Source organism: Durio zibethinus, chromosome 9 (genome assembly GCF_047325235.1).
Source record: "Durio zibethinus cultivar Kanyao isolate XHJ-2024 chromosome 9, ASM4732523v1, whole genome shotgun sequence".
NCBI classification, from domain to species: Eukaryota; Viridiplantae; Streptophyta; class Magnoliopsida; order Malvales; family Malvaceae; genus Durio; species Durio zibethinus.
The window spans coordinates 26,711,287-26,735,769 of NC_143170.1; the positions used below are offsets into that span (position 1 = coordinate 26,711,287).

Sequence of the window (24,483 nt, forward strand, 5' to 3'; positions counted from 1 at the left end):
ATGCAATAAGGTTTTATTTTTTTATCATTTCAATAAGAAGCAAGGATGATGTATTTCATTACATTTTCTCTTTCATCCCAACCGCTATTCCACGTTTACTTTTTTTTTTTCACATGTCTTTTTATTCCCATTCTTAATTATGAATGTTTAGACAATGATGACAATAATTCTGGAATTTAATTTTGAAAACTCATTCATATTGATCTAAAGAGATCGTTTGAGCAAAAGAAGCAAGCTGCTAGTAGATGTGAAATAGATATGTCTTGAAGATATATAGTCCTTTTATAAAGATTCATGAGTTTATTTTTGTTTAATAGATGATTTTCAAGAAAAGCATTCACATTTGAGATGAAAAATTGTCATTTTCCTTTTACCATTTGAAAAATCATTCATTACTACCCTTTTAAGCCTATTATAATTTTTTTCTAAAGAACCCCCAACCAATGATCACCTTTTATATTGGGAGACAAATTTGGAGAAAAACATACTTGAAAAAGGAAAGACGTAAAAGATTGCAAAAGGTCTCAAAGACAGAAAGTAAAAAAAAAGGAAAAAAAACCATTTTAAAAAAAATGAATGTCATAAATGAGTGGGGACAAAGTAATAAGACTCATTTTGTGAGGAATAAGATGAATGAAAAAAGAAAAGATAGGGAATGGGGGCAAACTACCAAGTATCAAATGATGGGAAGTGATCATTTGGTTTTGAACCTTTCAAACATATGTTTTTAGCCTATTTTATTTATTTCTTTCATGACCCCTCGCTATGGTCTACGTTACAACCTTTAAAAGTTTGTTTTGATTAAGTGTGAATGCTTGAATTGAATGATCATATATTAGGCTAAGGCATGCTTATGATGGAGTAATGAAATTGTGCTATGCTATGTGTTTTAGAGATTGATGTGTGAGAGATATCAATAATGAAAAAAAAATGAAAAAATAAAAAAAATGAAAAAAAAAATAAATGAAAAAAAAGAAGAGAAAAAGAAAAAATGAAAGAATGGAAAAATGTAAAAATGTAAAAAGAGATAAAAGAAAAACCCAAATTGAAAACCTGAAAGGGCGATTTGGATAGAAAAATCTCTAAACTAAAAGTTGGATGAATAGTTTAAATATATCAAAGATTAAAGACATTTAAAGATCCCTCAAAGTTGGGACAAAGTTCAATAAGCTCAAAATGATCTTAAAAGTTAAAGGAATGAGTTTTTCAAAAAGAAATCTAGATTAATGTTAAAAATTGTCTAAGTATTCATTGTTTGAACATTGTTGTACCATTCAATACCATCTCTAATGACATGCTTTGATTTTTTTCCTTTGCCCTTTTATTTTTGTATCAAACTCGTTCTTCATTGATTACCTTTCTCCTAATTCACTTTGTGCTCTCTTATTTTTGCATCCGTAGAATAAATCAAGGAAATATATGATTGCATTTTATTCGTCATGATTTTAACTGATAATGAATAAATGATAATGTGCATAAAAGATTCTTGTATTCCTTTTGAAAAGAAATCCAAGGTGATAAAGGGCAAAAAAAAAAAAAATGAAGAGATGGCAAAAACTTGAAAAGATGACACATGGTGTAACCAAATGAATATAGTGATAGAATGGTAGATATAACTTGTGAAATGTGATCAAATGATGGAAATAATATGGATCAGTGGATGAAATTCATGGTTAGTACTGAAAAGCCTATGAATGGTGATCAAATGATGGAAATAATGTGGATCAGTGGATGAAATTCATGGTTAATGTTGAGAAGCCTATGAATGGTGATCAAATGATGAATATAATGTGGATCATTAGATGAAACACATGACTTGTGAGGGGTGATCAAATATTAGGGATCAATTGATAGAATTTATTCTGAGATAGCTAATGCTAAACAGTTGAAAGGAAATATGGGATGGGAGAGTCTTAAGTACCATATTACCACAATTAATTAGAATTTCATGACATTTATCTACATTACATATATGTAACTTGGTTTGGACATGCATCAGCCAGAAACATTTGAATTATGACTTAGAGTATGACATCTACATTATTATAAAAATCTAAATTGTTGCATTTGCATCATTGATCATGACATTCATTACATACAAAATTTTAACTTTGATAAAAGTTTGAAAGTCATCTGAAAAATAAATTTTGAATCTTTTGATGAAGTCTCTTAAGATAAAATTATGAGTTTTCAAATAAGAATCTCTGAGATGTGACAACCTGAAATTTGTCGGATGTGAGTTTTCAAACTCGAATAAGAAACTTTGAACTCTTGGATGCAAATTTTTAAATTTTTGGATGAGAACCTTTAAACTTAGATGTGAAACTTTAAGATTTATTGAATCTATGAACTCAAATGAAGAGTTTTGAAATTTTGGATGAAATCTTGAAGTTTTTAAATGAGAAATTTTTGAATCAAAATCTTTGAAATTTGGGAAGTGAATCCATGAAGTTTTTCCAAAAAAAAAAAAAACTTAAACTTTTGGGTGTGAATCACTAGAATTCGAATATGAATCTCCAGAATTCAAATCTGTAAATGTTGGATGTGAGTTTTGCAATTTTCATGTGAATCCCTGAATTAAAATTTTGGATATGAATCTCACAAATGCGAATTTTAAAATCTTATGAATCTGAATTCTTGTGAAGTTGAAAAATCTTGCAGGTCTGAAGTTTTACAAATCTTTAATTTTTATAAAACTAAAATTTTGATAATCAAATTTTGGTGAATTCTTACGAAGCTAAGGAGTTCTTGTGAATTTGAAAATTCTTGTGAATATTTGAATTGCGAACATTTGAATTTCAAACTCAAATTGTGAATTTTTGAGTTTCCATTACAAATTTCATCAAACATGATCTATGACTCTTTTGGACATGATTATCGAAGAGCTTTATTTATTTTTTCAAAGTTGTTGAGCCTTCATTTAGAGAAACCTTTATTTTTCTAAAGTTTTTTAGACTCTGTTTATAGGAGCTTTGTTTATTTTTCAAAAGTTGTGAGCCTCTGCTTAGAGGAGTTTATATTATTCAACAAGTTTGAGTGTCCAACTTAAAACAAAAACAAAAAAGAAAATAGAAAAAAATGATGAATATGTTAGGATGATTATTCGAATATGAATGGCGTCTACATCGTTGCACAATTTTTGTTACACAGAAAATGTGCAAAGAGGGGCAGTTGTAGACACCCTAATTGGTCTAAGCCTAAACCCATTGTGTCTGGTTCAATAAGGTCTAGATTTTCAAGTATAGTAATTATTTTACATTTTATTTATTTATTTATCTATTTACTTATTTATTTATTTATTTTTGGGCTTATCTTTTTGGTTGATTATTATTATTATTATATCTAATTTTTAGTCGATTTTTCTTATCTGATTTATCTTTAATTTTTCTGGTGTTAAGATAATGGGATAATAGAAAAATTAAAAATAAAAATAAAAATAATGAGGATTTTGGCCGTGAATTGGGGTTGAAAGAGTTTTAGGTGGATTTAATCTATATGGGATAAATTTATATTTATGATAATCTTGAAACCCTATCAACAGTGGATTTATAGTTAATCAGAAACTCTTCTAATTACATTTTATAAATACAGGGTTGAATCCAATAAAGGAGATATACAAAAAACACAAAGAGAAATACAGCAACATAGATACAAAAAAATAGAAAGCAAAACACTTACAAAAGCAGTCAGAAATTTATTATGGAATTTTTGGGGAAAAAATAAAGTTTTTTTCAAAGAATTTTTTGGAAAATTTTCAGATTTTGAGAAAATTTTTTTGTGCCGTTTGATTTTTCGATGACTTTCCGACGAGATCCTTAGTTTCTGACAAGGTTCTTAGTTTTTAACATCCTTTTTCCAGAAACTGGTGAACTTTCAGCTAGATTTTGGAGAACCAACCCAGATTTTGACATAAATCTCAAAATCTGATGAAGATTCAACCGGTGTTCTTAAGAAGTTTAAAGATAGAGGGAGAGAAATGAGAGAGAAGAGAGAGAGAGAGTAAATGAAATATGGTTAAAAAAATTGAGTTTAGGCTTTTATACCCTTACCAAAACGTCATCGTTTTGGCTTTAACAAACCCACTAGGATCTGCGTGTTTGTACTCGGGTGACATGACCCAAGCATAACCCGTTTCTGTCGACCTGTATTCCAATTGATTCTTAGGCTGAGCCAAGTCGAGCCGAGTCACTAAGCCATTTTCTGTGCCTAGAGTCGAGTTGTGCCAAGCCATTCCAATCGAGCCCTTTTGTTTGGTATTTTTATTTTTTTAGTTACTTTATTTATGTGTTTGTTTATTTTTAGGGGTATTTTTTGCATGATTAAGTTTAGGAAAAATAGAAATATAAAATAAGAATAAAAATGTTTTTTGAGAATAAATAATAATTATCCAATGATGAAATTTTTAGAAATTTTAAATGACAAATTTCTAAGAAATTTTTAGGTGAGAAATTTTTTCTAAATTTATTTCAAATGGTAGAGTAATTTAGAGAAAGTTTCAATATCAATAATTAATACTTGTTTTCAATTTGAAAAAACAAAAATTAAAAAATTAAAAATTAAAATTTAATAAAAATTTTAAAATTAAATAGTAATTACCCAATGATGAGATTCTTAGTAATCGCAAATGATAAATTTTCTAAAAAAATTTTAGGTGAGAAATTTCTCTAAATTTATCTCAAATGGTGAAATAATTTAGATGAAACTTCAATAAAAATAATTGTATTTTATCCTAAAAATTAAAAAAATAAAAAAAAATTTTAAATTATCCCAAATGGTGAAAGATTTAGAAAATAATAAATAAAAATAACTTTTGATGATAAAATTCTTAATAATCGCAAATGATTGATTATTTAAAAAATTTTTAGGTGAAAAGATATTTCTAATTTGGCCAAAATGGTGAAATAATTAGATATATTTTTAATAAAATTCTTAAATATAAAAATGATTAAATCTTTTTTCGATGACAGAGCCTCTTCAAGAAAGCAAATAAATTTCTTGAATACTCTTGATGTGAGAAAATATTTTTAAGAATTCTACTAGATTGATGGAAGAATCTTAAAAGTTATTTTCAATATTTAACATTAAAATTTAAAACCATTAGAATCGAGATTTTAGGATAAATTTAAAATAAAATGATACAATCCTTTGGATGAGCATGTGGGGGTGATATAACATTTCTCATATGTAACCGAACTTTTGAACCATGTTTTGGCCCGAACTTTTTTTTTTTTTTGAGACCTTTACTTAAGTTTAGAAACTCCTTAAAATGATAAATGCTTTAGGTGACCAATCACACCTAATTAAGAAAGATTGGTGATGATTTTATTTGTTAAGTCTAACTATAGATTTACAGATTTATATATTATGACATATTACATATAAAAATAAAGAAATTTGAGTTAGTCCAATATCTCATAAACTCAAAAAATATGTTTATTCATATTCAATAATTCATCAAAATCAAATAATCAAAAAATTATAAAAAAATTTTTATATTAGAAAAGACATATGAAACTTGAAAAAAGAGATGACTTTGAAAAAATTACAGAAAATTGTGATATAGTTAGGTTTTTTTGTTTTTTTTTTTACTAGGTTTTAATATTAATAAAAAGATAAATATAATAGTCTTTTTATAAAAATAAAATTTTTTCAAACTTTCCTTTTTATAGTTTTCCCTCCAAATTGGGATATTAAAAAAGTGAGGATTACAAAAGAAATCAAAGGTTAATAAGTTTCCATTTCTTTTCTTTCTTTTAAATTAAAAATTTATCCAATAAAAAAAAAGGTTTTTCTATTTCTATTACTTTCTTTTATTTTCTTTTCCTTTTCTTCCCCTCCTCTCAATCCAAACATAGTGTTAGTATCTAGACTTATACTTTATGGATTTTCCATAGAAAGCAATATGCATTATGTGGTGAAAAAAAAAAAAAAAAACTGATGTCAGAATGCAGGCCTGATAAAACCAATCAAAATTAGCGAGATAAAATACAGGAACCAGATCAATCTTGGATATGTGCCATCTCACATCTCATTTAGTACTCGTCATGGTTCAGCCTATTATCTTCAGAATTGACATAATATGCTATAAATTTGGTATATGAAGCGAACTACAAAAACTTGTTGCATGAGAATAATTAAACTAAGCAGAATCATTTAAACTCTAAAACCCAACACCCTATATATTCAGAATATTCTTAATTTTCTTTTTGTAATTTCCCAGATTGTTGCATATAGATAAACAATTAGTAAAAGATGCAACAAACTAACATATTTCAATAGGCTTTACCTGCTTAAATGTAGCCGATTGGTAAACCGGTGTGCTTGTATTTATATAGACTTATATATGTGTTAAAGTATGGATGCAAAATTACATTCATTGAATTATAAATATTTGTTCAATATAAAAGTAAAATTATATGTTTAAAGTTGTGAAAGAAAATATATTTTTAAATTTTTTATTCTTTAAAAATATTATTTGCTTTTTATTTCTCAATGCTTATTTTGATTTTAATTTTAGAAAAAAAAAGTAAGTATAAAAGTAATTATCAAAGATCTTCAAAAAAAATAAAATTATCGATGAAATTCGCTAAGATTTTTATGTCTCTTAAGCTAAAAAATTGCTAGATTTCATGATTTATAAATTTGCATGATTATAATATGTTAATTAATACAAAATTAAAAAAAAAAAAAAAAACTTTCATCACACATTTGGCATTTTCCTAGCATGCTATAAGTTCGGTATATGAATAGAAATACAAAAGCTTGTTGCATGAGAATCATTAAACTAAGCAGAATCATTTAAACTCTAAAACCTAAAATCCTATATATTCAGAAAGTTCTTAAATTTTCTTTTCGTAATTTCCCAGAATGTTGCATATAGATAAACAATTAGTAAAAGATGCAACAAGCTAGCATATTTCAATTGGCTTTACCTGCTTAAATGTAGCTGATCGGTAAACCGGGGTACTCATTGCACCGTAGGGATCAAACTTACTATCAAAATTCATCAATAATGTCGAAATGCTAGGCTTCTCCTCAACATCCAGTATAAATAAATAAAATAACAATTATATGCACCAAGATAACCATAAATTTAGAAACCATAAAAGAATAGCACAAGCCGGTTGAACCCTTTGTTACATAATCAACGAAAACTAAAGCACTCATATTGACACAAACCCCGAGCTTAAATCTTTTTTTGTGCCATTTTAAGTGTGTTGCGGGCAAAAAAAATTTATGGCATGGCATGTCTGGTCAAATTGACCACATCGACAAGTTAAGGCCATTTCTTAACAATTTTAAGGATTTAACTGTAATTAACATTTTATGAAAGTAATGAATACTTGTAATTGAAAGTAGAGAGACTAAATCTAGCAAAAATTGAGGAATAAAAAATGGGATGTCAACCGTGATGTTTTGTTTACTATGATAGCAATTGGCGTTACTGGATTGATATAATTTTTTATACTTAATTGTTAGTTTTCCTCATGCCAGTAAGACTAATTTCTTTGAGTGAAGATTGTGATAAATAAAAATTAAAATTAAAAGTTAAAATTAGACATGAAAAAGTTTGGATGAAATTATTTTGAATTCAAATTATTTTATATTTAGATTTTTTTTTTAATAACAGTGTCTTTGAATTCAACTTAAAATAACTTTGTCAACTAATAAAAACGAAAATCCCTATGTTGATTTTGTCAATCTCCAATCAAATCAAATTGATAAATGAGAAAAACTTATTAAGTAAATCAATCATATGTAAGAATTAATTACACATAAAATTAATCAATAATTGATTAACAATAAAAATATAGCTACATCATTAATTTTTAAAAAAATATTAAAATTTGTTAAGAAATCTTTTGAATTTTAACATACGTGATTTATTAATTGAATCTTATAATTAATCCATATATGGGTTTTGATCTTGACTTTTTATTTTGATTTTACCACTTGTAATTGAGAAGTTCACAAATTCTTTGGTGCTCTTCCAACTAAAAATCAACGATGATGGACGTCATGCATGTGGAAACAGTGGAAGTCATGGTGAACTGTTGAATGTTAAGTTAATTTAAACGGTGGATATAGAAATTGTAATGTGAAATTGAATTAATGTGTGAACAAAATTAATTGTGTATGATATAGATGTTAGATTAATCAACTCACATAAAATTTCTACATTTTAACGTGATAAATGTGTTAACATCATCATCACACAATTACGATTGGACATAAATTCAAATCCACTTAATTCCATAAGGCGTTGATATTTGTGTCCAAAATTGTCCGTGAAGGAAGGAATGACCAAATAATAATAGCAATTGAAATCCCCTTAATGACAGGTGTTGGTTGGAAGGAGGTTTTTGGGCTGCAAGAACCACTGTCTTCTACTGCATCTTAAACCACTGTCTTCTACTGCATCTTAAACTCTAATGGCAGCTGTTTCACTGGCAAGGCTTTCTTCTTGCCTGCCGCTGGAGGTTGCAGCTCACCATCAGTCATGTGACCAATTAAACGTTTTGAGGGAGTGATGATCAATTGCTTTTAGTTGCAACCTGAAAAGTTCTCAAACATTTGTGTCCTGTGAAGCATAAAACCTAGACAAGAATGTTTACATTAAAACAAACTATCAAATGCCTCTAATTGTCCACGTAGTGTTTGACGAATAACCCTAGAGAAGATCAAGTTAAAAGTAAGAGTGAGTTACTTGGTGGTGACACAACGATGGGCAAGGATGTTGAGCAAGAAGAAACTAGAGAAGAAAAGAGACAGTGGTGGGATTAAAGAGGGGAGAGCCATTTCTGTGAACTCTCGTTTTGGATAAGCACTTACTCCAGAGCAAACAATCAGGTTTTGGATTCGAACATTCTCTCTCTTCTTTCTTTTTAGTTTTGCCATATCATGTTCGATGCCAACTTGGCGTGTGGGATGATATCACCGTACCTGGGACAAATGAAAGTCACCTCCATCAATTCGTAAGAGTTAATAAAAAATTAAATTTTATAAATTAAATAATGTTTTTTCACAATTGAACTAATCAAAATAAAAATCACAAAAATCGATATGTAGTTCTTAAATTTCTAATTTTTGACACTCTATTGTTTCTCTTAATTAAACTTTATAACATAAAGTCATTGAAACTGTCATATTTGCATCTTTTTCCCTACTAATTTGATGCTAACATACAAGAAAATAAAAAAAGTTAACCTTTGCAAATTAGAAAAGATGAAAGCAAAGAAAATCAGGAAAATTAATACAAAAATCATTTATAATTTCTTTAAGAGGGAAAAAATGCTTACATGACAGGTGCCCTGTTAGAGAAGATGGTAATAGATTATATATCTAATTCCACAACCACTGCATGATAATGATCTTCTCTATTAGGTTATTCATGCTTATTTATGTCTATTCTTCATGGGTTGGAATTTTTCTCTTGTTTACATTTATAAAGATAACAATTTTTATGAAGATTTTTTAGCAAGTTATGCTCAAGAAAGTGAATTTACTGTTGTTAAGTTATTTGATTCTCCCTCTACCTTAGATAAATTGTTTAAAAGCAGACTTCCCGGATGTTTCAAGGATAAGGCCTATGTAGCACATGCACCAAAAATTATATATCTAACATAATAATATTATCGGTAAAAATAGAAAGTTTAACAAACTTAATTAAACGACTAATGATGTAATTTACTTTATACATTACCATATATTTAAAAATTGATAGAACTTGAATATTATAACTACTAAGATTTGAATTCCAAAATAAGTCTTTAAATTTTGAACTTTAATAGATTTAGGATAACACCATTAATTTAATAGTTCGAGTCGTATTTAAACGGGTAAATAATAATGATTAAGGCCTTCTCAACCTGAGATTTGCTGATTGTGGGGTTTTGTTCGTTTGCTAGTAAAAGGAAATATTTAAATAGTTTAGGCTAAAAAATATGCAAGAACTGTTCTTTAATTTCTCAAGTCATACTCCATAGTAGTTTTGGAGTTTACTCCAATTTCTGGTTTATAGTGCAAATGCATATGTTTATACTTAGCTTGTTGTAATTACAATAAGAAATGATCGTGATAGGTGTGGAATAAAGAAAAATATACCATACCTTTTTATTTCTCTTAGGTCAATCTATTTGTTTGAAATATTGAACTGCAAAAATATTTTTCTATGATTATCACAGAAAAATATACATGGAGATTACATGTCTTTTTGTAGGAGTAATGGTATTTAACTAAACTTTTATTTCTCAATTGCTCAAAGATTATTTGGTCTATATACATAATGAAGGAGAACATATTCTATTTTTCAAATTGTAATTATTGCTTTACGAACAGGGTCTTTTGTGAGGCAAGATCCTTTGGAATTGACTGAGAGCATACATCATACTTCAGCCAAAATGCAGCAGTCTTTTCCTAAGGCAAGTGGGTCAAGATTGCCCGAACTGCGAAAGAAGGAAGAATGGGCAGCCAAAGAGATCCATTTAGCGGATGATAAGCATAAAGTGTCTGAGCTCCCAAAATCTCCAAATTACTCTTCATTGATTGCGTTGTATTTGCAAGGGAATTATGAGCGGACAGCTGTTCCTCCCCTATTCTTTCGGCGCATGGCCCTTCTCCAAGTATTAGATTTGTCCCATACTAGCATCAAATCTTTGCCAAAATCTCTCCCCAAGTTGGTTTCACTAAAAAAACTCTCGTTACGAGGTTGTGAACTCTTCATGGAACTATCACCTCAGGTTGGGAAACTCAAAAATCTCGAGGAGCTTGATCTTGATGAAACTCAGATCATTGATCTGCCAAGTGAGATTGGGAGGCTAGTCAAGTTAAGTCATTTGAGAGTATCATTTTATCATATCTGTGGCAAAAAGAAGTCGAAATCAAACTTTGTGATTCACCCTGAGGCAATATCAGTTCTCTCGCAACTTGCTGAATTAAGCATTGATGTGAATCCGGCAGACAAGAGGTGGGATGATTCGGTGGAAGCCGTTGTGAAGGAAGCATGCAACTCAAAAACATTGAAGACTCTTAGCTTGTACCTGCCAAAATTCCAACTTTTAGATAATATATCATTGATATATCCTTCATTGCCACACTTTAAATTTACAGTTGGCCATCATAAAAGGAGAATCATATCTCGTGTACCTCATGAAGTTGAGGCAGAATTCAGAAATTGGGATAAATGCTTGAAGTTTGTGAATGGTGAAAGCATCCCAATTGAAATAGAAGCGGTACTCAAATATTCTTCTTCATTTTTCTTGGACAACCATGCAACCGCTATGAATCTATCTGAATTTGGGATCGAGAATATGAAGAGGCTAAAATTTTGCTTGTTGGCAGAGTGTAATAAGATGGAAACCCTTATTGATGGACAGATGCATGACGAAAGAAATGAAGATGATCAATCTGAATCTGACACTGGTTCTGCAGAACATGTGCTTGAATCTCTAGAATATTTGAGCATTTATTACATGGAGAATTTATGGAGTCTTTGGAGAGGACCAAATCGTTGTGGATGTATGTCTAGGTTGAAATTCCTAGCGCTGCATACGTGCCCCCAGCTGAGACATATTTTCTCTCGTACTTTGTTTGAAAATTTTGTCAACTTGGAGGAGATTATTGTTGAGGACTGCCCCCAAGTCACCAGTCTGGTAAGCCGTGCATCTGTCAAGCCAATGATGTCAAATAAATTTTTTCCTAGTTTGAAAAGATTGCTGCTTCTTTACCTTCCTAGACTGGTCAGCATTTCTAATGGTCTATTAATAACACCAAAATTAGAAAGCATAGGCTTTTATAATTGCCCGAAGCTTAAAAGCATATCAAAAGTGGAATTGTCAAGCAAAACTTTGAAGATAATCAAAGGAGAACGTCAATGGTGGGAAGATTTGAATTGGAATGAAACAGAGTGGGGAAATCGGCCAGATTATCTGATGCATATGTTTTCCCCTATCAGTAATGAGAAAGATGTTATGACCCAATTGACAGAAGATAGGGATCTACTAGAAGCTACCATACAAAATGTAGGCCAACAACAAGGTAATATATCTTTTGACCTTAGTTTTTTTTTTTTTTAATTAAAGCAAGAACTGTTCTTTAATTTCTCAAGTCATACTCCGTAGTCAATGGTAGTTTTGGAGGTTATTGCAATTTCTGCTTTACAATGCAAATGCATAGGTTTATACTTAGCTTGTTGTAATTCCGATAGGAAATAATGGTGATAGGTGTGGAAGAAAGAAAAATGTACCATACCTTTTTATTTCTCTTAGGTCAATTTATTTGTTTGAAATATTGAACTGCAAAAATATTTTTCTATGAATATTACAGAAAAAAAATTTACATGGAGATTATACTCTTTATAGGGGTAGTGGTAATTAACTAAACTTTTATTTCTTAATCGCTCAAAAGATTATTTGGTCTATATGCATGATGAAGGAGATTATATTCTACTCTTCAAATTGTAATTGATGCTTTACAAACAGAGTATTTTGTGAGGCAAGATCTTTTGGATTTGACTGAGAGCGTGCATCATAATTCAGCCAAAATGCAGCAGTCTGTTCCTATGGCAAGTGGGTCAGGATTGCCCAAGCTGCGAAAGGAAGAAGAATGGGCTGCCAAAGAGATCCATTTAACGGATGATAAACATAATGTGTTTGAACTACCAAAATCTCCAAATTGCTCTTCATTGATTGCATTGTATTTGCAAGGGAATTATAAGCTGACAGCTATTCCTCCCCAATTCTTTCGGCGCATGGCCCTTCTCCAAGTATTAGATTTGTCCCATACTAGCATCAAATCTTTGCCAAAATCTCTTCCCAAGTTGGTTTCACTGAAAAAGCTCTGGTTACGAGGTTGTGAACTCTTCATGGAACTATCACCTCAGGTTGGGAAACTCAAAAATCTCGAGGAGCTTTATCTTGATGAAACTCAGATCATGGATCTGCCAAGTGAGATTGGAAAGCTAGTCAAGTTAAGTCATTTGAGAGTATCATTTTATCATAGCTGTGGCAAAAAGAAGTCGAAATCAAACTTTGTGATTCACCCTGAGACAATATCAGTTCTCTCGCAACTTGCTGAATTAAGCATTGAAGTGAATCCGGCAGACAAGAGGTGGGATGATTTGGTGGAAGCCGTTGTGAAGGAAGTATGCAACTCAAAAACATTGAAGACTCTTAGCTTGCACCTGCCAAAATTCCAACTTTTGGATAATTTATCATTGATATATCCTTCATTGTCCCACTTTAGTTTTACTGTTGGCCATCGTAAAAATAGAATCGTGTCTCGTGTACCTTATGAAGTTGAAGCAGAATTCAGAAATTGGGATAAATGCTTGAAGTTTGTGAATGGTGAAAACATCCCAATTGAAATAGAAGCGGTACTCAAATATTCTTCTTCATTTTTCTTGGACAACCATGCAACCGCTATGAATCTATCTGAATTTGGGATCAAGAATATGAAGGGGCTAAAATTTTGCTTGTTGGCAGAGTGTAATAAGATGGAAACCCTTATTGATGGAGAGATTAATGATGAAAGAAATGAAGATGATCAATCTAAATCTGACCTTGGTTCTGCAGAACATTTGCTTGAATCTCTAGAATATTTGAGGATTTATTACATGGAGAATTTATGGAGTATTTGGAGAGGACGAAATCGTTATGGATGTATGTCTAAGTTGAAATTCCTAGCCCTGCATACATGCCCCCAGCTGAGAAATATTTTCTCTCATACTTTGCTTGAAAATTTTGTCAACTTGGAGGAGATTATCGTAGAGGACTGCCCGCAAGTCACCAGCCTGGTAAGCCATGCATCTGTCAAGCCAATGATGTCAAATAAATTTCTCCCTAGTTTGAAAAGATTGCTGCTTCTCTACCTTCCTGGATTGATCAGCATTTCTAATGGTCTATTAATAGCACCAAAATTAGAAAGCATAGGATTTTATAATTGCCCGAAGCTTAAAAGCCTATCAAAAATGGAATTGTCAAGCAAAACTTTGAAGATAATCAAAGGAGAATGTCAGTGGTGGGAAGATTTGAATTGGAATGAAACAGAGCGGGGAACTCGGCCAGATTATCTGATGCGTATCTTTACCCCTATCAGTAATGAGAAAGATGTTATGACTCAATTGACTGAAGACAGGGATCTACTTGATGCTACCATACAAAATGAAGGCCAACAACAAGGTAATATATCTTTTAATCTCAGTTTTATTTTTTTTTATTTTATTAATCATTAGCTTATGTGTGAGAGCAATTTAATTAGTGCATGAACTTTTTATTTTCTGGATAACATGAGTCCCCAACTTTTTTTTTTTTTTCATGATAACATGAGTAAAATTTTATTATCATCCTAAAAAAACTAATTGGAAGAGACCAAAGCCGAGTCATAACGTAAAAGAAAAAGTTTGCTAACAACTGATGAGAAGCGAAGATTTTAACATTGCTCATTTTGAATATTGGTAGATGATGAAAAGTTGCTTGAAGTTTCAACAGAAGATCATAAACACCAGTGCTCAGGTAATTTTTCTTTGCAACCCTTATGAGACTGACTCTTCTTATTTTTGGTGTCCTTAACCGTTTTAGGTAATTGCGGTTCATTACTGTTAGATTATAAGGAGGAGAGAATACCGGGAACAGACGTGACAAAGTCCCCTTCGTCATGCATACTTCCATCCAATCCATTGACTGGAACAAACGTGACAAAGTGTCCTTCGGCATGCATACTTCCATCCAATTCATGGACGGGGACGGACTTGACAAATTCTTCTTCGTCATGTATACTTCCATTCAATCCTTTGAGGACGTTTGATGTAAGTATATATCAATATACAGAGCAACCAAACACAACATACATTGTTTTATCTTACAATCTTTTGTTTTATATGGGTTTTTAGTTTTACTATCTTGACGGTCCGTCATTCTGACTGGAAATGCTGGATCTTCTTAAACCATGAAATTAGAAGCTTTAACTTGACAATTTGCTTGGCCGGTTAAGAAATGAAACCCTAAATATTGTTGTGTACAACTTATTCAAAATATTAAACTTAATTTAGCAATTGAACTATCTTGATTGTTTTTGTTTGTCATTGTAATTTTTTTGAATACTTGTGTCTTAATGATTTTTTTTATTTATTTTTTATCTAGATTACCTTTTTCTTTTAAACAGAAAAACTGTGTAAATCTTGGATATGCATAACCATACAAGTATATATAGCCAAGTGGTCCGAATTTTGTTATATTTTGGTCCAAGTCTAGGTTTGATCCCTCATATTGAAGTCAGTCTGGGCGACATAAGTCAGATTTGTACCGCATCCCCTTCCCCTTCTGAATTTCTCTCTTTCCTTCTCCTCTCTTTGTTTGTTTGTTTTTATTGCAACTTTTTAAAATTTTACATATATTTTGTGCTATTAAATTCTTTTTGAACCCGAGACTTATCTCAATTGCTTCAAGAATTTGGAACTTAAATTCTTTTTTGTGCCATTTTTTGTGTGTTGTGGGGCAAAAAATTTTTCAAGATGGCATGGCATGTCAGAGTCAAATTGATCAACTTAACGAGTTAAGGCCTATCCTTAATAGTGTTAAGGATTTAACTGTAATCAACTTTTTATGAAAGTAAAAGGATATTTGCAATTGAAGCAGAGGGACTAAATTTAACAAAAATAGAGAAATCAGAACGTGGATGTTAATAGTGATGTTTTGTTTACAATGATGGCAATAGGCTTTACTGGATTGATTAAATTTTTTATCCATTGTTTTAATTACATACAGGTAGGTATATCTAATTACAATTTAAAAAAAAATTATAGCAGAATTCTCTGATTTTATAAACAATCCTCGTAGTGACAAGCATGATTATAATTTATAGTCATCCCCACAAGGATATCTTAACCTTCAACAACCATAATTTAAAGTGTATGTAATTTGATTTTGTTAATTTGAAACAAATCTTACTTTTCAGCCTTGATTCTCCATTATCATTACACTGAATTTGTTCAAATTTCAGGCACCAAAACAAGCATTGAGCTTTTTTTCATCAGAGAAGAACAAGAGGCTAGAAGATTGTTACTTTGATCAGGCTGCAGAAATTTGTGAAGTAGACGTTGATGAAGATGAACCTAAGGCCAAAAGAAGGTCAGTTAAGCATTTTTATTGATGTACTCTGTGAAGTAGACATTGCTGTTCTCTAGTGTTACTTATACGTATTACTATTTAACCATTTTTATCCAACAGTAGTGCCCTTCACTTCCTTAAACCAGAAGGGTTATTTTGCTCTGTTTGCAGTCCCTGTTCCTCCAATGTAAAACACCTTTAAATGTCTTTCAGTCCTCACACCAAGGATGAAATTGAACATATGGAAGTCAATTATGCAAGTGGTTTGGTTAAATATAATTAAGCTTGTGGGTAAGGTTTTATGAAGGAGAATTTTAATGGCGTGGTTTAACATTTTGCAGCAACTGTACTGAGAATGAAAACAAGGGTGTCATAGGTCCTGTGAGCAAAACTACAAGAGGGCATAGAGTTGCAGTTCGAACCAGAAGCAACAGTGTGGTACTTGATGATGGCTATAGATGGAGGAAATATGGAAAGAAAAAGAAATCTGTCCAGGGAAATCCCCATCCAAGGTGATTACTTCACCTAATATTGTTAAGGAAGTTCTGAAGTTGCTAAACAGTTTTGTTGATATAATTATTACTTTTTCCGTGCCTTTATTCACTCTGTATAGGTGCTACTACAAATGTTCGACAATGGGTTGTCCAGCGAAGAAAAGGTTTGAGCGAGACTACCAAGATACAAGCTTTTTGATCACCACCTATGAAGGGGTACATAACCATGGCTGTTATAACATGAGATTGTATAATTTGCACACTCGACTTTGTAATGATCATAGGGCGAATTACATGGAAGATGCTGCTGATTCAGCTAAGACTATCAGCCCTACAAAAGGTAGGGAGGCAGTATCCTTCCTTGATCATCATATGATCAATTTTGATGCAAATTAGAGAGCAATGATGTTCATTGAATCTCGAATCCTGCATTAATAGGAATGATTTTATCCTCTCTGTTTTGTAATTATAAGTTGATGGTTAATACCTAAATCAGAAATTTTCACTGGCATATCCTAAATCATGTTGGAGTTTGCAACATTTATGCAACCTGATACATCATTTCTCGCAAGTGTGTGTATATAAATGCTTAGGGAGAAATTAAATGTAAATCTGAAAAAAGAATAAAATGAGTTATCTCATAAATTGTACCATAAAGAGGGTAGCAGTGGAGGAATGTGCTCAACTGTTCTGTTTCTCTCATTTGGTTGCACTAGAAATTATGTCAGAAACATTACACATTCAATGCCTAAAAAAACGGTTGTTTGAGAAAAACTGTTAGTAATGTCTGGTGCATTTGAAATTGGCAGGTTATGAAGATGTATTTGAAGCACCAATACAAGATATAGGTGTACAACCAGGTAATTAATTCTTCTGAACTTTAAGGTTTCTAATTTTTTTTTCCTGTCAACTAAGTCTAGATGCAGATAGAGAAAGACAGCTATATCTAAATGATGAACATTTCTTGAAATATGAATCACCCTTGTCATATTACAAGTTGAGGGTTAATATTAAATAAAAAACCAAAAGGATTGCATGCACTTGAATTTGTGCAGGGCCTGGATAATCCAATCCATTTATTGACACTTGCCAGATTTATTTATCCCTATTTTGCTGTTTATTTGGAAAGCCAGTGTGCTTCTATTGATGCATTTGAAATTGGCAGAATATGAAGGTATTCCTGAAGCTTTGATTCGAGATGAATCTCAACAATCAGGTAATTATTCAATTCGAGTCTTTGGGAGGATATTTTATCAGCATTTCCTAGTTTAATCCAAAGGTACTCTCATTTAGTCAAGAGCAGAAAATCAGCTGATGCATATTCTGCCATTTTAGAAAGTTCATGCTAAACATTTTAGGAGTATTGCTGACTAAATTATAAAACAACATGCTATGCATGCATGTATGCCTGCCAAACATTTTAAAGTATTCATAAAACTTGTTCTCATGAAACTTATGAATTCTTAGTCCAATACCTCTTTGGCAGCAGACCCACAACCCTCAGAACTAGCAATCAGAATGTCAGAGTCACCACCTTCTCCTATTGGAAGTACTCCCTGGAGTGAGGTCTATGACTGTGATTTCAAGGAACAAGAGCTCAAAGATGATTCCGATAAAAGGTATAGATAAAACACAAGCACTTTATAATACAACTCAACTCAACTCGTTAATCAAGCGTTGTCCCAACTCCCAATTCATTTCATGCAATAGATTGTTATGTTGCAGAAGAAATCTGTCAAGATGGAAGGAGCTAATCCGAGTTCCGTCTACAGGCTTGGAGGTACCTCCAGACGATGGCTTCTCTTGGAGAAAATGTGGACAAAAAGAAATTCTTGGTTCAAAATATCCAAGGTTTGAGAATTTTCCCTTTGTAATGAATAAGAACAAAAGCATGATGCATATCTATGCTCTATATATGTATATAAATTAACTAATACTCCAGGAGAATAATAGCAATTGATATTTGGTCCATTTCAATTCTAAAGCATGCAGAGCCTTTTACCTGAGTCCTAAGTCATAAAGCCTGACCTTATCTGTTGTCAACATGTCACTGATTAAAGCTTTCCTGCCTGCAATATATAAATGTTCTGCATATTCGTGCCATTGAGCTTTGCCTGACGTCATATATACTAGAGCATGATGACATATTTAGCTGGATTTACATATTCTTTTCTTCTTCTATCATTGAACGGTTAGATGTATGACCATTATTATACATGTAAAATCCTAGGTTAACCAATAACCATCCTTTTTTTATTACAGAGCCTATTACAGGTGCACCCACCGAAATGTACAAGATTGTATGGCTACAAAGCAAGTACAGCGATCAGATGATGACCCAACAATATTTGAGATCACTTACCACGGAAGGCATACTTGTACTCTAGCCTCACATGTAGTGCCTTCCCCAGGACCATTGGAAAATCAAGACCATGGAACCTCTTCTGTACGGTCCACGTATTGGAAAGTATTTTCAATGCTGAACTGCAATACCTCTTTGGTGGCAGAGCCACAGCCCTCAGAACAAGCAATCAGAATGTCAGACTCACAACCTCCTCGTATTGGAAGTACTCCCCGGAGTGAGGTCCATGACTGTGATTTCGAGGAACAGGAGCTCAAAGGTGACTCCAAGAAAAGGTATAGATAAAACACAAGCACTTTACAATACAACTCAACTCAACTCAACTCAACTCAACTCGTTAATCAAGCCTTGTCCCAACTTCCAAGTCATTTCATGCAATAGATTGTTATGTTGCAGAAAAACTCCGTCAAGATGGACGGAACTAATCCGAGTTCCGTCTACAGGCTTGGAGGTACCTCCAGACGATGGCTTCTCTTGGAGAAAATGTGGACAAAAAGAAGTTCTCGGCACAAAATATCCAAGGTTTGAGAATTTTCCCTTTGTAATGAATAAGAACAAAAGCATAATGCATATCTATACTCTGTCTACATATATATATATATATATTAACTAATTCTCCAGGAGAATAATAGCAATTGATATTTGGTCCATTTCAATTCTAAAGCATGCAGAGCCTTTTACCAGAGTCCTAAGTCATAAAGCCTGACCTTATCTGTTGTCAACATGTCACTGATTAAAGCTTTCCTGCCCGCAACATATAAATGTTTCTGCATAGTAGTGCCATTGAGCTTTGCCTGACGTCATATACTAGAGCATGATGACAAATTTAGCTGGATTTACATATTCTTTTCTTCTTCTATCATTGAAGAGTTAGATGTGTGACCATTATTAAACATGTAAAATCCTAGCTTAACCAATAACCGTCCTTTTTTTATTACAGAGCCTACTACAGGTGCACCCACCGAAATGTACAAAATTGTTGGGCTACAAAGCAAGTAAAGCGATCAGATGATGACCCAACAATATTTGAGATCACTTACTGTGGAAGGCATACTTGTACTCTAGCCTCACATGTAGTGCCTTCCCCAGGACCATTGAAAAATCAAGACCAAGGAACCTGTTCTGTATTGTCCACGTATTGTAAAGCATTTTCAATGCTGAACTGCAATACCTCTTTGGTGGCAGAGGCACAGCCCTCAGAACAAGCAATCAGAATGTCAGAGTCACAACCTCCTCGTATTGGAAGTACTCCCCAGAGTGAGGTCCATGACTGTGATTTCGAGGAACAGGAGCTCGAAGATGACTCCAAGAAAAGGTATAGATAAAACACAAGCACTTTACAACACAACTCAACTCAACTCAACTCGTTAATCAAGCCTTGTCCCAACTTCCAAGTCATTTCATGCAATAGATTGCTATGTTGCAGAAAAACTCTGTCAAGATGGACGGAACTAATCCGAGTTCCATCTACGGGCTTGGAGGTACCTCCAGACGATGGCTTCTCTTGGAGGAAATATGAACAGAAAGAAATTCTCGGATCAAAATATACAAGGTTTGAGAATTTTCCTTTTGTAATGCATAAGAACAAAAGCATAATGCAAATCTATACTCTATATATGTATATATATTAAGTAATGCTCCACGAGAATAATTAGCAATTGACATTTGGTCCATTTCAATTCTAAAACATGCAGAGTCTTTTGGCAGTCCTAAAAGCCTGACCTTATCTGTTGTCAACATGTCACTGGTTAAAGCTTTCCTGCCTGTAATTCATAAATTTTTCCTCATATTCTTGCCATTGAGCTTTGCCTGAACTCATATATACTAGAGCATGATGACAAATTTAACTGGATTTAGCTGTTCTTTTCTTCTTCTATCATTGAACAGTTAGCTGTATAACCACTATTCTACATGTAAAATCATAGCTTAACCAATGACCATCCTTTTTTTTTCTTTATTACAGAAGCTATTAGTGGTGCATATCCGGAAATGTACAAGGTTGTCTGGCTCAAAAGCAAGTTCAGCGATCTGATGACGATCCAACAATCTTTGAGATCACTTACCACGGAAGGCACACTTGTACTCTAGGCTCACATTTAGTGCCTTTTCTAGGACCGTTGGAAAATCAAGACCAAGAAACCCTTTATGCTTCGCCCACGATATCTGGTATTACATATTGCTCCACGAGCCCAACTCCAAATCCGAGCTGGATGAGCCCTATCATGCAGGAAAACATTGACTTTTGAACCTCCGAGCCTAAGGTCATTTAGTGGCGTTTCACTTGCTAAAATATCTGTTTTAGATTTGGATATTTTTTAGTCGGATTGTCTTGAATTTGACTTAAATCAAATTTGGCAATTAATAAAAGTCGATAATTCTAATTTAGATCATTGCATGTTTTGGTCAAATCAATGTTATGGTGCAGATTGTTTTGAATTTGAGTTACATATAATTTTGAATATTTTAGATTTTTGAATCAAGTGAATTCAAGTTTTATTAGGTTCGAATTGTTTTGGTTGAGTTTTTTTTTTCTTGTATGTTCATTTTGGCATTTCTAACCAAAATTGATAGATTAGTAAAACTTATTAAGTAAATCAATCATATTTGAAAATTAATTAAACAAAAATTTAAAAAAAGTTAATCAATAATTGATTAACAATAAAAAAAATTTACCATAACTTATAGCTACATCACAAATTTAAATAAAAATATCAAAGTTTATTAAGAAATCTTTTGAACTTTAACACCTATGGTGAATTAATTGGATCTTATAATTAATTTATGTGGGTTTTTTTATTTTTTATTTTGATTTGACTTTACAAATTTTATCTTGCTGTTCCTGTTAATAACTAACCCATAATGAACGTTTTGCATGTAGAACAATGAAAGTCACGATGAGATGTGAATGTCATGTTTAAGTGTCAGATATAAAAATCATTATATAAATTAACATATATACAAATAAGATTAATTTTGTGTGATGTATATGTTAAATTGGTCAAACTCACATCAAATTCAAACATTTTTATGTGATAAATGTGTCGATATGATTATAACACAAATACAATTGGATCAAAATTCAAATATTCCACATGATTCGTATTTACGTTTCAAATTGCTCATTAAAAAAGGAAATATTTTGATTATTTATTGTATCAGGACGAAATTTATAAGTTAAATTTTATCGATTTTGATTAATTTTGAACATTTTTAAAGCCATTAAGTAAGCATTATCAGCTTCTTTCTTTCATTTGTTTTAACTTTCTTCATTAAAAAATATAAAAAATAAAGGAGTTTTTTTTATTAAAACTCCTTTTAAGGTGGTGGGATGCTCAGTCACAATGTACCTTTTCTTCCACTTTGGGTTTTTCCACGGTTTTCCAGAGCCATGCTACCCAGATCTATCTCAGAAACTTTCTCAACATTTTCCACATCTTCTTCTATCCAAGTCCCATTTTGGATTTCAGCCCAACACTCCTTGCTATTTTCTGATTTATGCTGGCCCGCATCATTCTCTTTGCCTAATTCAAGCCCAAAACTAGCATGTGACCCAGTTGTGGAATCTGGGTCATGAGCAGACCTATGATCATTACCTATTTAGACTTTAACAGGAGAATGTATGTTCTCATCAGAGCATAATCTTTCTTCACCAATTATTTACTTATCATTGGCATTGATAATCCACCCAACCACTTCAGCCTTGTCTTGGGCATATGACTTGTTTGAATTTGACTGCTTCTGACCGTCAACCACAGCTGTGTCATCCATTCCCAAGGTTTCATTATCTTTTCGTTTTCTCAGGCCAACGAGTTTCGAAGCAAGTTGATTCGAGAATGCATTCACGTTTTGTCTGTTCGGAGCCCCATGCTCCCAACCTGACCATTCTTCTTCTTCACGGAAACCTGTCACTGTGTTATTTTCAAAAGAACTGGAGCTTGATGATGATGATGCACTAGATTTTAGTTGAACAGTTTGTTTCACCCCCGAATTCCGTAGGAAATCGTAACATCCTTCCAACGTGACTTTAACTTTATAAGAGCTTCCTTTTAACAGAATTGTGAATAAGTTTGGGATGAAAACATCTTTCCTAACAAGGGTTAAAACTCTAGCAACATTAAAATGCCTTCTCCTCATGGTACTATCATCTACTGTGATGAAAGTGCCCCACTTATTCCTTACCTTCTTGAAGAATTCATAGCACCATGCATAGAACGGAATGTTTTCCAGCTTGAGCCAAATAAATTTATCATAGCTTATTAAGTCATGGCTCCAAGGCACTGTCCAAAAGAACCATTCTTCAAGCCATATTCTGCCACCCTCAAGCATGCTGAACATATCTTCTTTGGATTCAAACTGTAAAAGTACCATACTTCCTCCCGTCAATGTGATTGAAAAGGAGTTTTTTCCAACGGCAAGGTTTTTTAAAATCTTTATTCTTTAACAAGAGTACTTTTAACTTATTTCTTTAAGAAAGATATTTATGCCATGTCAATGACATGTCAGCTTCATATCATATTTTTTTAAATAACAATTTAAATAAAAAATATATTTTTTAAAATTGAAACATTGAACGTGTAAGGTTTTTTTTTTATTAAATTATAATCTCTTATAAACCCTAAATCTATTTTCTCCCTATATTTTACATTTTTATTAAACATAATTTTCTCTACAAAATTTTGGAGCACAAAGGTTTGCAAAGGGAATTATATTTGGCAGTATTGTTCTTGATCTCAAAAATTTTTTCGATCATGTAATAATCCTAAACCTTGCAGTTAAGGTGTTGAATTGTAATATAATCTCTATGTTAATTAGGCAAGCAAAATTAGTAGAATTCATACCAATAGACTTTGTTTTTACATGTATAGACGATAATTTATTGAGTTATTTTAATTTAAAATATTTTTGTTATCAATTTTTTTCTTGATAGAAAGAAATTTGTTTGTCATTATTGCATCATTGTCCCTTTTTTTTTTTTTTTGTTTTTGGTGAGAATTTCATACATTTTGATGAACTCAAAATTTGAACTTGAGCTAAGATAAACCATATAATTAAGGACATAATTGCTTATGTAGCTTTCTTCATGATCAGGCCATACAAGGCTTAAGACCAGAGTTTAATATTTCATAAAGTTTACAATGAGCATTAATCAACATGTGAATATTGCTTGTTTATGGACTTCTTTCATAAATGAATGAAAAATCATACTTTTAGCTTATATTTTTGTTTACAATTTCTAATTATAGGTAGAATCTCTAGTCAAAGATATATGCAATACAACTTTAATTGCATTGTTTGAATTAAAAGTAAGTTGATTTTAAATTTTTTATGTCGTAAATAGCTTGGCAAAGTGAATGGCTTTTCTACTTGAATTGTTTACTTTTGTATCCAAAGCAATTGCAAATGGCATATTTTATATATTATTGAATTCTTATTATTTATGATATTGAGCTAATAATTATTTTTTTATTATTTAATGCTAGATGGTAATGTCTGGAAGAGAAATTCTAAATTTTTGTTATTGGAA

The 24,483-nt window shown here is 31.9% G+C and overlaps 1 protein-coding gene across 14 annotated transcripts; it reads left to right on the forward strand.

Moving 5' to 3' along the window:
• Positions 1–8,211: 8,211 nt before the first annotated feature.
• LOC111313193 (uncharacterized) lies at positions 8,212–21,349 on the forward strand. Of its 14 annotated transcripts, none has more exons than XM_089766022.1 (17): positions 8,268–8,850; positions 10,339–12,036; positions 12,480–14,177; positions 14,457–14,510; positions 14,601–14,803; positions 15,997–16,124; positions 16,445–16,615; positions 16,717–16,937; positions 17,407–17,457; positions 17,763–17,813; positions 18,084–18,216; positions 18,308–18,448; positions 18,872–19,234; positions 19,356–19,481; positions 19,900–20,274; positions 20,386–20,511; positions 20,923–21,349. In XM_089766022.1, the coding sequence occupies exons 2-17, from the start codon at positions 10,401–10,403 to the stop codon at positions 20,930–20,932; spliced, it is 5,487 nt and encodes a 1,828-aa protein (XP_089622148.1). In that variant the 5' UTR covers positions 8,268–8,850; positions 10,339–10,400; the 3' UTR covers positions 20,933–21,349. The 14 variants fall into 14 exon arrangements, with proteins under 14 accessions (XP_089622158.1, XP_089622157.1, XP_089622148.1 ...); XM_089766029.1 differs by having other exon boundaries at positions 18,326–18,448; XM_089766028.1 differs by having other exon boundaries at positions 8,269–8,850; positions 18,323–18,448.
• The last annotated feature ends 3,134 nt before the right edge of the window (positions 21,350–24,483 follow it).